A 14,565-nucleotide genomic window follows, 5' to 3' on the forward strand; every position below is an offset into this window, starting at 1 on the left:
ACAGCACTTGGCTCTCCCAAAATCTAGTATACGGACGTGTTTTGTTCTCATGTTGAAGGATTGACTCAGCACACTATAAGATGTAATAGGTTAACTAAGTCCCATGTGTTATTTTGCTTTGTAGCAACATTGTAGCTTTTATGGCAGAATCAGGATCACGGAATCACTAGAAGTATTGAAAATAAGGCGTTCACCATACAAATTAGACCTTATATGTGAAGATCTAGAGAAGAGTGGAATCATAGTATCAGAAAAGATCACTAACCAAGAGTCTGAAATAGTGGTCTAGAGGACACATCAGAGTTTGTAAGAATATCCAAACCGTGAGTGCAAGACCACACAAATGCATCCTTTATACGTAGCTCAGGAAGATATTCATGGAAGCCTGCAACTCTGAGAAAAATGGGAATCAAGCACATGGCATTTCTTTTGCATGATACTCTTGATTGGCAGGGCCAAAATCAGGGGAAAAAAGCTCCTTTGCATCTATCACACTTTAATATGGCTCCAAACAGAAATGGCTTCTTCACTTCCACCTTCCAAATCTCGTGCCAAGTTAGGCTATTGGTAAATCTGAACGTAAAGGGAAGGGTTTCTGGGAAATGTAGTTCCCAACACTGCCCACGTTGACATAATACAATCTGGAAGAACCACCTCAAACTCTGTATCTTATATCTCATGGTTGCAAAGTATCTCTCAAGTAAAAGCCTACTGTCCAATTTCCAGTCACACTCAAGGGCAAGGAGCAAAGGGAAAAAGTTGAAAGTGACAATTCACATGAGACTATGCTTTGAAGAACTCTGCATAATTATCCATTTCTGCAAACTATTTGTAAAGCAAATGCAATAAGGCTCCTCTGGCCAAATTAAATAAATAGATTCTCAGTATGGCGGAAAATACGTAACAGGTGATACCCAGGATCTGCCACACCAAGCTAGTAAGAAAATCCCAAGAAATACCAAAGTGTCATTGTTCCAAAAACCCCTTAAAGAATTTAAAGAACTAAAAAACTAAAACTACTTACATATTAAAAATACACTTCAGGGGCGCCTGGGTGGCACAGTCGGTTAAGCGTCCGACTTCAGCCAGGTCACGATCTCGTGGTCCGTGAGTTCGAGCCCCGCGTCAGGCTCTGGGCTGATGGCTCGGAGCCTGGAGCCTGTTTCCGATTCTGTGTCTCCCTCTCTCTCTGCCCCTCCCCCGTTCATGCTGTCTCTCTCTGTCCCAAAAATAAATAAAAAACATTGAAAAAAAAATTAAAAAAAAAAAAATACACTTCAAATCATCAGGAGTCCAACAAACTGTAAAGATAGGTTTATTTACTGAAATGTAGGGGAAAACATAGTATTTGCAAACTTTCGTATGAAAGCTAAGAGTACTTGGAGAGCTATTCTGCACCCAAGTTTTTATCCAGTAAAAGAACAGGAAATGCACACCCCATGGGTCCACTTTGATGGGGTTCTCACAAAGGCAGTACCATATTTACAACTTTTATCAGATTTCTCTCCTGGTGTGGATTTTCTGAAGCATGGGGCATGAATTCATCTGCAGAATTTCCCGCAGTGCATAAGTAGTGTCTCTCGGTAGTGTGTATCCTTACATGTCTTCTTAAGGATGAGGAACAACTAAAGGCCTTCCCACACTCCTTACATTCATAGGGTTTCTCTCCAGTGTGCACTCTCATATGTATCGGCAAGGATGACGGCCATTTGAAGACCTTCCCGCATTCCTTACATTCATAGGGCTTCTCCGCCGTATGTGTTCTCACGTGCTGCTGCAGGAGTTCAGGCCAACTGAAAGCTTTCCCGCACTGCTTGCATTCATAGAGTTTCTCTGCGGTGTGCCTTCTCATGTGTTTCTGTAAGGATATGTGGCAATAGAACGCTTTCCCACATAGCTTGCATTGATAGGACTTGTCTCCTGGATGCATCCACACATGTTCTCGAAAGCAAGCAGACAAATTGAAGGCTTTCCCACACTGTTTGCACTCGTAGGGTTTCTCTCTGGTGTGTGTCCTCATATGTCTTCGTAAGGAGATGGGCCAGTTGAAAGTTTTGCCACACTGACTGCATTCATAAGGTTTCTCCCCAGTGTGCACTCTCATATGCCCTCGAAAGGACGAGGGATGGCTGAAGGCTTTCCCACACTGGCTGCACTCATAGGGCTTCTGTCCACCATGAGTCCTTTCGTGTCTTCGAAAGGACTGGGGATAAATGAAGGTTTTCCCACATTGTTTGCATTCGTAGGGTTTCTCTCCAGTGTGAATCCTTTCGTGTCTCCGGAAGGACTGCAGGTAAATAAAGGTTTTCCCACACTGTTTACATTCGTAGGGCTTCTCTCCAGTGTGTGAGATCATGTGCCTGCGAAAAGCTGAGGAGTAGCTGAAGGCTTCTCCACATTCCTTACATTTATGTGGTGTCTCCCCAGTGTGTGAGATCATATGCCTCCGAAAAGTTGAGGAGTAGCTGAAGGCTTCCCCACATTCCTTACATTTATAGGGCTTCTCTCCAGTGTGCGTTATCATGTGTCTCCGGAAAGTTGAGGAATAACTGAAGGCTTTCCCACATTCCTTGCACTTATATGGCTTCTCTCCAGTGTGAGTTCTCACATGACTAGTAAGACTTGAGAAATCAATGAAGGCTTTCCCACACTGCTGACACTCATAGGTTTTCTCAGCAGTGTGAATCCTTACGTGCCGGTTGAGGGAAGAGGTACGAGGAAAGGTTTTTCCACATAATTTACACGCGTAGGTTCTCTCTCTGTTGTGGGTTCTCCCATGCATTCTTAGGTGTGCATGACAGCTATAGGCCCGCCCACACTCCTGACACCGGTACGCTTTGTGTCCAGCGTGCATGGCGATGTGACTCTCGAGGGAGGGACACCCGAAGACTTTCTCATACTCACTGCATTCATCCTCTTTAACTCCGCAAAGAGTTTTCTCACACAGATTAAGATTTGGAATCTGACTGGAGCCTTCCCTGCACTGACCATTACCTTCAGAGAGTCTCTCCACCACAGGATTTCTGTTAAGAAGAAGAAGCATGTTATCAACAGTTGGACTAATGATTTAATATTTACTAATAAGTATCAGGATTACATTCTTAGGGGCGCGTGGATGGCTCAGTCGGTTAGGCGTCCAACTTTGGCTCAGGTCATGATCTCATGATTTGTGAGTTCAAGCCCCGTGTCGGGCTCTGTGCTGACAGCTCAGAGCCTGGGGCCTGCTTTGGATTCTGTGTCTCCCTCTCTCTCTCTCTACTCCTCCCCTGCGCATGCTCTGTCTCTCAAAAATAAATAAACGTTAAAAAAAAAAAAGGATTACATTTTCATCAATTTCAGTGAATGTGTAGGCTATCTGATAAAGCAGAGTAAACAATATCATGAGGAGATTGAACCATAGGCATGATGAAAACAGTTTCTTTTTTTTTTTTTAATGTTTACTTATTTCTGAGAGAGAGACACACACACAGAGCGTGAGGGAGGGAGGGGCAGAGAGGGAGACACAGAATCTGAAGCAGCCTCCAGGCTCTGAGATGTCAGCACACAGCCCAATGCGGGGCTTGAACCCACGAACCATGAGATCATGACCTGAGCCAAAGGAGGGTGCTCAACGGACTGAGCCCCCAGGCTCCCCGAAAACAGTTTCTTAAACATGGGCTTTTCCTCCTAATTGTTTCCAACTGAATTATGTTTCTAACACTCAACATCAACATCCTATTTAAAGAAATTTTTTTTGTAAAAATTCTCACTGAGTAAACAAATTTGATCTAGGCTCCTGTGGGTGACTTGTTTTCTTTGCTTTTTAAATTTCATGACATACTAGGATTCTCTCCTGGAATACTGCTTTCTCTTGTGAGTGCAGCTCACCTCAGATGTCTCCCCTGGTTTGTGGGCTGATCTTCCGTGCTGAGTTCTTCCCAAATTTTCCCTAAAACGGAGGCCCAGGATTCATTTCTGGTGAACTTTGCCAATTTGTTTCCCTTGGATATTTTATTCCCATAAGCATCCTGCTGAGAAACAGACCCACTGGCCTTCAATTGAGTCTCATCATCTGAAAGCAAAAAGGGAACAAAAGTTTTAAAGGAAGAAGGTACCTGTTAGTTGAAATGACACTGAGGACTTTAGCTGTATCGGGACTTCACCGATACAAGTACGAGGGCTCAAAACGGTAAGCAATTGAATGAAGGCAGTTGAATTCTCATACGATTACATAAACTTCATTGGGCTCCTTAATGACCCATGAAATCGATATTTTCTGATGACACAAAGGGAGCTTGCTTTATAGAAAGAAAAAAAAATCAGTTTAACACAAAGATTCTCATTCTCATGCAGACATTATAAGATTCTAGCTCTCTGATGGTTGTGACCCTGGCTTACTAATTAATAAGCATTCCCTTTCCACATTTAAAATCTTGAAACAGGCTTGATGTGTAAGAAATGCTTGTTCTCCAAACAACCAAGTGAAGGAATGAGGTCATTCTTACCCACTGCGGCCAGGTTTTTCAAGTTTTCCAGCATCACATCTCTGTAGAGCTTCCTCTGAGCAGAATCCAGCAAAGCCCACTCCTCCAGGGTAAAGTCCACAGCCACATCCTCAAAGACCACTGAGTCCTAAAACATCCAACATATGTGCAGAAGGAAAGTTGAGACTCTAGAGCAAGTCAATTCAATTCACGGGACATTCAGACAAGACCCTGTGGTCACCCGACATCCACTCTATGACTCAATCATCAGACCTCTCACTCTGTCCACATTTACATCCTCCTCACAAGTTTAACAGTGCCACTCACCCTACTGAACTTATCTTTACACTCTTGCTGCAACCACATCAAATCTCATTCTCCTTTAACCAAAGGGTTCGGACCACAATGGAGAATTCACAGAACAGCTCTCCAAATGAATCAAATATTTGCATTTTAAGACCCACCGGTCCTTTGTGATACAAACTACTTTCGCTCCTTCCCTGTTGCACACCATGTCAAGCCCCAGGTCAAACGTGGGTGAGGTTTTATGAAATAAGAACACACTCAAGGATTGGGGGACTTTTCCTTCCTGAGAGACTTGGTGGAATCCAACTTGCAGCAGGGGCCAACTGACCACAACATCTTAACTCCAGGCCCTAAGTAGACAGGTCCTACTGGCTAAATGGCAAAATTCTCTTGAGGAAGTACTGTTTATGTATTTGTGTCATAGAGAAATAGGATAGAAAGTTGTTGAGAAGTCAGAGCTCAGGGAAGAGGAAACAGGCATGAGAACTCAGACCTGCATCCATTCATTCCCCACACTCCCGAGTCTCAGTGCAACTGCCCGCCGGACCCCCACCAGACAAATGTTATCTGGTGACAAGCAGCTCTTCCCACCAGAAACATGGAAGAGTACTGAGGATAAGGTTGAGTCCCATCCCACCAGGGGGTTAACTGAAGTCAAAAACACCCATCAGTGAATTTGCCCTTGATGATAAAAACAGATCGGGTTAGGCAGTGCCTTCCTACAAAGGAAACCCTCCCACGTATCAAGTTGCAGGTAAAAGCTCCCCCCTCCATACATCATCCCAGAGGCCATGCTCTCAATTTCTCTCCTCCCCCTGTCCCTCCCCTGCTGGGCACGTGAGCATGTCAGGCCAACCCCTGAGAGCACAGGACCCACTGAGCTGCATGCCTCCCTTGAACCCTGGTCTTTTAAAAAGTTCACTGGCCCACTGACATCTATGAGCAGGAGAAAATACTCTCAGTCGGCAGTTTTGCTGCCAGAATTTACCTGTTCAACAGGGTAGCAGCTGAATGGGAAAATCCCCGTGATGGGCACAGGGAGCAACCGGTCCCTGAGTCAGCTGCACTGTTCTTAGTTATCTTATGCTTCTTCCAGTGAATCCCCACTCCTAGTGTGCAGGAAACGTGCCATCAGGGGCCTTAACTTTATTTGTAGACACAACTCCTGGCCAGGCTGGTGTCTGGGAACCTGGGTTTCAGGTTTCACACCAGCCTGACTGATCTCACCCACGGTGTCTAAACTGCTGTGCACGTGACACGTTAATACGCAACACCTGCCTTCCTTCTGGGAGTCTGGAGTCAAAATGCCGGGCGCTGGGTCTCTACCAAGACTCCCTGCGTGACAGTACCTCCCGCGTTGTCAAGACTCACTGCTGGGCACACTCCGTGTGACTCCACCGGGAAAGAACACTTTTCCCCACGTGCCTGTTCCCTGTGCTAACTCTGCTGTGTCTCCGTTTGTTGTAACAGATCACAGTCACGAGTAAAACTATACGCTAAGTCACGAGGGTCCTACTCGCAGGACACAAGGATGGTCTTGGGGGACACCGGACACAGTTGGGATCAGAAATGGAATCTGCTAGAACACCCCTGGCTCACTGACACATAGCAGAAGCCATGTGTATGGAGAGAAGGTGTGGAGAGCCAGCAGAGCTGCAGTCTGTCATGAATCAAGAGTTGACAGAGGTAAAGATGACAGAGGTCCATCCCCAGGGGGGCTGGCGCGCTGGGTATCCTGCTGCTTTGGGCCATGCTATCTGAGCGAGAAGACTTAAACAAAACACAGCTCTGGTGAGGTCTCTCATTTTTGTCCTCTCTTCCAGGCAGGAGGAGAAAGGGCCCCCAGGTTCCCAAGGGTAAACTATGGATGGGCAAAATATATGAAAAGTTTGCATTGCGCTGGGAGAAAAAAATTAGTTAAATCAGTTTCCAGGACTGGAGCAGAACTTCAGATAAACCAAGGGACCAGGGGCGGGGATCCTCTCCCCATCCTTCTGCCTGGTTGCTGCTGGGCTGCCGCAGCCTCCCGGCCCACGCCTCACATGGCAGCCGGGATCGTCCCTGGAAGCTGGAGTGTTACCCAGTAAATGCTGGACTCACTTCGAGGGCCTCATCGTGGGTTACGCTGTCTCCCAAAAAGGTATGCTGAAATCCTAACCCTTGGTATCTATGAATGTGACCTTCCTTGGAAATAAGATCTTTGCAAACATAACCCAGTTAAGACAAGGTCGGTAGGATGGGCCCGAATCCAATCCGGCTGGTGGCATCCTGAAGGGGGAATGCCAATGCAAAGTCAAGGACACGCAGGGACGGCAGCCACGTGAAGATGGGGTGCAGAGATTGGAACTGTGCTGCGACCAACAAAAGAACACCCGGGGCTGCCCGAGGCCGTAAGACACCAGGATGACACAGAAGCACGACCCTCCGCCCTCTTGATCTTGGGCTTCCAGCCTCCAGAATCTGAGAGAGTGAGTTCTGAAGCCACCCGGTTTGTGGTCACTTGTTCCGGCAACACTACAGAACTCAAACGGCTTCAAATAAGTCTGGGATGAGGAGAAAGGGAAAAGGTTGTTTTGTGGGTTTTTTACTTAAACTGGTTTTGTTTCGGGGCTACTGCATCCGCAAGTAAGATAAAAAGGGACGCACATGCCTGTAATGTAATGCTAAAGGAATCATCCCAATCAGCGCAGGGAAACAGTGTGGACCGGACACGACCCCCTTGCTTGTTGCCACTGGTGCATGGGGTGGAATTTAAACTCCTAACTGGGGGGCGCCTGGGTGGTGCAGTCGGTTAAGGGGCCAACTTCGGCCAGGTCACAATCTCGCGGTCCGTGAGTTCGAGCCCCGCGTCGGGCTCTGGGCCGACGGCTCGGAGCCTGGAGCCTGTTTCCGACTCTGTGTCTCCCTCTCTCTCTGCCCCTCCCCCGTTCATGCTCTGTCTCTGTCTGTCCCAAAAATAAATAAAAAACGTTGAAAAAAAAAAAAAAACTCCTAACTGGTAGAACAAGTTTAGGTTTTTTACTGGGTTTTTACCTACCGCAGGTTCACAACAAGAGGGAAACAGTGAAGCAGGCAATCTCTAAATGGAGAGATGCTTTGGGAATTTTAAGTACAAGTTTTCAGCTTGCCAAAGAGCTCTTACAAAAACCTACTTCTTTTTCTTTCTTTTTTTTTTTTTTTAAAGTTTATTATTTTTGAGAGGGTGAGAGACAGGGCGTGAGCAGGGGAGGGGCAGAGAGGGAGATACAGAATCCAAAGCAGCTCCAGGCTCCGAGCTGTCAGCACAGACCCCGACGCGGGGCTCGAACCCACAAACTGCAAGATCATGACCTGAACTGAAGTCAAATGCTCAGCTGACTGAACCACCACCGAGGCGCCCCACCGAAACTCACTTCTGATGGCCGCTAGAGGCAGACGACGGTCCGGCAGTGCGTCACGCGGACTCGGATGAGAGCAGGGACCGCACGTGCAGCTTGGAACAGCTTGGAACAGTTCTGACCCTGCAGCGTCTCAGCTCTGCTGCTTCTAAAAGAGGCCCCCTGGTGATTTGGGGAATTGCGAACCGCCTGAACTTGACTGCAAGCTAATGGCCCGCGGTGTCCGCAATGGCTGTTTCAGCCCCACTGCACGCTGGGCTGTTCTGAAAGCAGGTGCAAGCTCCAGGAACAGGACTCTGACTGGGAACCCTGCAAACTTAGGACACTTGTCTGAGGTCCTAACCCACGAAAACCTCCAGGTGGTCCATCTGGGTCACTCGCGGTTGCCGGTGATGAAGGCCTTGTTCTCCAATGAGACAATCTGAAATCAAGCTGTTCGTTTCCGTTACTTTCCACACAGACCACCCCCAGATGCCGTCCCCACTGGTGAGGTGGACGAACTAGCGTTGTGGGTCACAAAAGTGTCTGAAGGTGACCACCGCAGGCATCCCTGCTAACAGGGACCAGACTGCGTTACTTCAAATAGGCTGCACTGAGGGCGCCTGGGTGGCTCAGTTGGCTAAGCGTCCGACTTCGGCTCAGGTCATGATCTCGTGATTCGTCAGTTCGAGTGCCATGTTGGGCTTTGTGCTGACCGGGTGGGGACTGCTTGGGATTCTGTCTCCCCTGCCCCTCCCCCATTCGTCCCCCCCCCCTCCCCCGCCCCTTCTCTCTCGGTCTCTCAAAATAACTAAAGTTAAAAAAATAGGCCGGGGCGCCTGGGTGGCTCAGTCGGTTAAGCGTCCGACTCATGACCTGAGCCAAAGTCGGATGCGGTCATGATCTCAAGGTTCGTGAGTTCAAGCTCCACACTGGGCTCTGTGCTGACAGCTCAGAGCCTGGAGCCTGCTTCATATTCTATCTCCCTCCCTCTTTGCCCCTCCCCCACTCACACCCTGTCTCCCTCTCTCTCAAAAATAAATAAAAATATTTTTAAAAACAATAATAAATAGGCTGCACTGAAAACTCCAGGGCAAGCCCCCCCCACCCCAGAGTCCACAGTGGGGACCCGCTGACCCGGCTGCCTAATGCATATCCCATCAGGACACTATCTTATCCCTGAAAGACACTCGAGCCAGCCATGCCAGAACGGACACCTGAGGCCAGGTGAAAATAAAACAATACAGAAATTTTGAGGATGAAGCCTCCTAATGTTCTAAGACCTTTACCTTTATGATCAACGGGATTTGCTTGAACTGGACAAGTCAGGACCCGTATAGGGCATAACCGAAACCAATACTGCAGACTGGTCTCACTCGGCTACACGGGGTACCACTGATAATAATTTTGCTGTAAAGATGTCTTGTCCAAGGGCCAAAGGAACGGACTGTTCAAAAAAATTTGTTTTTGATGTTTTTATTTATTTTTGAGACAGAGAGAGACAGAGCATGAGCAGGGGAGGGGCAGAGAGAGAGGGAGACACAGAATCCGAAGCAGGCTCCAGGCTCCGAGCTGTCGGCACAGAGCCCGACGCGGGGCTCGAACCCACGAGCTGTGAGATCATGGCTTGAGCTGAAGTCGGACGCCCAACCGACTGAGCCACCCAGGTGCCCCGGAACGGGCTGTTCAGAAGTGTTAACTTAATAGGCCTGGGTCCTGCTCCCAAGGTTGGCCCTTGGCTGGTTCACAGGAACTTGGATTTGGGAAGGCTTCCCACCACCCTGTTAGGAGAGGCTCCCTATGTCTTGATATGCTAGTAATGTCTTGTGCTGAAGACCAGCTTTCCTTCTGGGAGTCTAGAATGTTGGTACGTGCTAGGCATAGGGTGTCTCCATGACCCGGTACCAGAGTCTCTCGTTAGCTTCCCTGGTAGACACCATTTACATGTGCCCTCACTCCGGGCTGCTGGAGGGACTGAGCATATCCTGCATGATGTCCCCGGAGGGGACACCTGGAACCCTGTGGCTGGTGTCCTCGGGACTTGGCCCCAGGCACATTTCCCCTCTGCTGACCTGGTGCTGTATTCTCTCGCGCTGTAATAAATCAGGGCCGTGAGCACAACTATGTGCTGAGTCCTGGGAGTCCTCCTAGTGGACCTCTGAACTTAAGCGTGGTCTTGGGGACTGCTACGGACTGAAATGTTTTTGTGCCCTCCAAAATTCATGTTCAATCCTAACTTTAGTGTGAGGGTACTGAGAGGTGGGGCCCTGGGGAGGGGATTAGGCCATGAGGCTTTAGCCCTCATAGGTGGGGTGAGTGCCCTTATAAGAGGCCTGAGAGAGCTCCCTCGTCCCTCCCGCCATGTGAGCACACAGTGAGGAGACCACTGTCTGTGAGCCAGGAAGAAGGTCCTCACCAGACACGAAATCTGCCAGAAATCTGCCAAATCTGACATCAAGACACCTTGACCTTGGACTTCTCGGTCTCCAGAACTGTGAGAGACAAATGTGTATTGTTTATAAGCGGCTGGTCTGTGGCATTTTTTTAATGTTTATTTATTTTTTACAAAGAAAGACACCATGAGTGGGGGAGGGGCAGAGAGAGAGGGAGACACAGAATCAGAAGCAGGCTCTGAGCCTTCAGCCCAGAGCCTGACGCGGGGCTCGAACTCACGGACCGCGAGATCGTGACCTGAGCTGAAATCGGACGCTTAACCGACTGAGCCACCCAGGCACCTCAATTTTATTTTATTTTTAAAATGTTTATTTTTGAGAGACAGAACGCAAGCTGGGGAGGGGCAGAGAGAGACCGGGGGGACACAGAATCCAAAGCAGGCTCCGGGCTCTGAGCTGTCAGCACAGAGCCCGATGCGGGGCTCGGACTCCCAAACCGTGAGATCATGACCTGAGCCGAAGTTGGACGTTCAACCGACTGGGCCACCCGGGCGCCCCTGGTCTATGGCATTTTTGTTACAGCAGCCCCAGCAGATGGAGACAGGGACTCCCAACACACCTGGCTCAAACGCACCATCTTTATGACATTAATTTTTTAAGTGCCATGCAGAACCCAGTATATGCAAAAGATTCTGCCAAAAGCCTCGTATACATTAGCTGGTATATTCTTAAAAACTCCGCAGAGCAGGTCTTATTAAAACTGGCTCACGGCAGAGGAAGTGCAGGCCGGTCGGTAACATCCCCGAAACTCCTCCAACGCCTGCACTTGTACACACACCGTGTGGTGGTTTCTCTGTTGTGACTGCTATTTCCCAGTGTGGTAAGAAGAATGCACTGATTTCTGCCGGGCACTAAGGTGAGTAGGCAACAGGAACGTCTCCTATTGCCCTCATGCCCTCACGCTCCTGCTCGTGGCAGAGCCCTGTGTCTCTGCAGGACCGCTCTGTCTGAGGACCTTACCTCTGGCTCTTCCGCGGAGTGAACTGTATTCAGGTCGCGGTTACTTGGGTCCTAGAATCTGCGGGCACCGGGGCTGCAGCACTGATCAAAACAAGAATTCTGAACCACGTGGATTTTAAATTCTCTTGGGAGGAAAATGATAAATAAGAAAATCAAGTTGCCGTACTACGGGAAATGTGCCACACAAGCGGGTTCGGAAGAACGTATATATGTTGACGTGTGTGTTTGTGTAGATACATATGAATGACTGGCTGCAGGGCAGAGGAGAGGAGAGCAGGAAAATTAATCATTTCTGATTATACTGCAGTTGGATACCTAAATCGCTAAAAAACATACACACGTGTACGTGTTACATACACACATGTAACGATATGCGTGTACGGAACTCTATGAGCAGAACCACAAATATACACATACAAGTCTTCATATACTTCTACGTATTCGTTACCCCTGGAGAGGGAGAGGGCCTGCCTGGGGTTCACTTCGAGTGGGGCTTCTCGTGTGAAGGCTTGTTCTACATTTACGGCTGAATCTCACTGCACGGAGGGTTCTTTTTTAAGGTATCTGTCAACTGAACCTGTGTCAAATGCATTTTCCTGCATTAGTGCTATATTACACAACAGAATATGCTAAAACCAATTCGTGTGATTTACGTGTAATGCTCCCAAGAGACGTCAAAAGCCATTTTATAATATTCAGCAATCATACGTAAAAAAATCTTACCACTGGGAAATGATGGTAACATGCCTAACCTGGTCAAGAAAAACCAATGAAAGAAGGTTCAAAAGAGAACAAAGATCATATAAAACGGTATGAAGCTCGTTGTTTCCTCCAAAACAATTGGGTACAAATCAGGTATGCCTAGCACCTCACTCTTGATTTAATCAACATTATACTAGAGATCTGATCCGGTACCACCAGAAAATAAACACAGGTCCAATACTAGAAAACAAACACTGGTCTTCGTGCCTAAGCTTAAAAACTGTATATACGGGGGGGTGGGGGTGGGGGCGCCTGGGTGGCTCGGTCGGTTAAGCGTCCGACTTCGGCTCAGGTCACGATCTCACGGTCCGTGAGTTCGAGCCCCGCATCGGGCTCTGTGCTGACCGCTCAGAGCCTGGAGCCTGTTTCAGATTCCGTGTCTCCCTCTCTCTCTGCCCCTCCCCTGTTCATGCTCTGTCTCTCTCTGTCTCAAAAATAAATAAACGTTAAAAAAAAATTTTTTTTAAAAACTATATACGGGACACGGACGTAACAAAAATGACAGTCACAAAATAAGATTTTTAACAAGATTCCAGGATAAAAATTCAATATGAAACCAAATTTCATTAACAGCAAGTCAAAAATTCATTTAAAAAAGATACCACATACCATGGTGAAAACCAAATTTCAGTAGTATCAAATAAGTAAAATGAAAGCTATAGAAAGAGCCAAATGGAAAAATCTGAAACCATTAAGGGTTAATACCCAAAAAGAAATAAATGGAAAGAAAGCACAGAGACAAGATCTCACTGTTACTAAGATACCAACCCTCCCAAGACAGACCTACGGTCTTCGTAATATTCTATTAAACCCACAAGCCCAAGTGTGGTTTTTTTGGGGGGACTAGACAAAGAGTAATTCTGCAAATCTAACAGGAAGAACAAATGTCCAAGGACAGGCAAAGTGTTCTAAATAACAAGGCAGGGCCTGCCGACACTCGGGATTTTAAGGCAACAGCACTCCGACATGATGGAAGACGGCCGCATCAATGGGAAAAGGGTCCAGGCCTACGGGGAAACTCGATTCACGGCGGGACAGCCCCTGAAGAGCGGAGGCAGAAATGATGAACACTTTAATTCATGAGACAGGGACAGGCTGACTTCTAAATAACAAAGATGCTTGCATTCCTACCCCTTCCAGGGACACTAATTTGTTGCACATTACAGCAAAGTGTATCAGCAATAAAAGGAAAGGGTACTGTCACAAATGCTCCACGCGGCCCACTCAACGAGATTGGCCAACCAATCTCACAGACTGCTTTATCCTTCTAATTTACCAACTGACCTGCCACGCTTTGCGGAAGGGTATTCGTTCCTCCGCAGCCCACGGGAAGGGAGATGTTCTCTATTCCTCGGACACTCTTTTCCCCAGAAAGGCTTTCCCGGGGAGGTCCGGGATTCCACCTGTCATCGCCCAAAGGCACAGACCTGCGAAACTTACTACACACGGGGACGGACTTCCAGAGAACGTTTAACAAATGGAATGTAAGACATTTTCTTATTTTTCTGAAATCCACTCCTTTGAAAACATTTCATGCTCGCCTTCGCGCTATTAACTAAACGGGTTTGACATCTGCTAAAACACCGAGGTTCCGGTAAGTGAATACATCTTCGGGGGGGGGGGGGGGGGACGAACCAGGCAGGCGCGGTGCAGGGCCCCCGCACTGCACCCCGGAACAAAGGGCGCCGACCCCGGGCCCGCTGCAGGTGTTGAGGGGAGGGCATGACGCTTCGCAGGAGGCCGCACCAGCCCCCCGCAGGGGGGAACCCAGGCGCCGGAACCGCCTCTCCCCTCAGCCCCAGATCCAGTCGGCTGTCTGCCACGTCCCTCCCAGGAGCGGTTACCTGGGGCCAATGATCTGTCAGGGGGTCCCCCCCACCCCGATCCCAGGGCCCCAAGCAGGTCCCCCCACACTCCTCGCCCGCCCCCCGAGGTGGGGGGCAACCCAAGACTGCGAGTCCCCAACATCCCCCCCTCCCTCGCCCGAAGGCGGAGACGCGGGTCGGGAGCCCCGGGGACGGGGACACCCGGGCCGCGGCCGCAGGGAGCGGGTTCCGGCCGGATGGAACCAGCTACTCCCGATCTCGGCCCGGGCCGCGCGCACTCACCATGTCGGGGCCCGGCTCCGAGCTCTCCGGGGAAGAGGTGTTCCCCGCGGGCCCGAGGGCCGGGCAGGTGAGAGGAAGACACCTGGGTCCGCGCGGGCAGGTGCGCAGGAGCCCCCGGGACCTGCCCGGAGCCACGTCCACGCGGCCGCAAGCGCTC

At 49.0% G+C, this 14,565-nt stretch overlaps 1 protein-coding gene across 1 annotated transcript; it reads right to left on the reverse strand.

Annotated features, from left to right (window-relative positions):
• Positions 1-1,292: 1,292 nt before the first annotated feature.
• On the reverse strand, positions 1,293-14,565 carry LOC131510835 (zinc finger protein 555-like). Its single transcript, XM_058728415.1, has 4 exons — positions 14,409-14,565; positions 4,485-4,611; positions 3,868-4,051; positions 1,293-3,023 (listed from the first exon to the last, which is right to left on the reverse strand). The coding sequence occupies exons 1-4, from the start codon at positions 14,409-14,411 to the stop codon at positions 1,463-1,465; spliced, it is 1,875 nt and encodes a 624-aa protein (XP_058584398.1). The 5' UTR covers positions 14,412-14,565; the 3' UTR covers positions 1,293-1,462.

This window comes from Neofelis nebulosa, chromosome 4 (genome assembly GCF_028018385.1).
Source record: "Neofelis nebulosa isolate mNeoNeb1 chromosome 4, mNeoNeb1.pri, whole genome shotgun sequence".
Classification (NCBI taxonomy): Eukaryota; Metazoa; Chordata; class Mammalia; order Carnivora; family Felidae; genus Neofelis; species Neofelis nebulosa.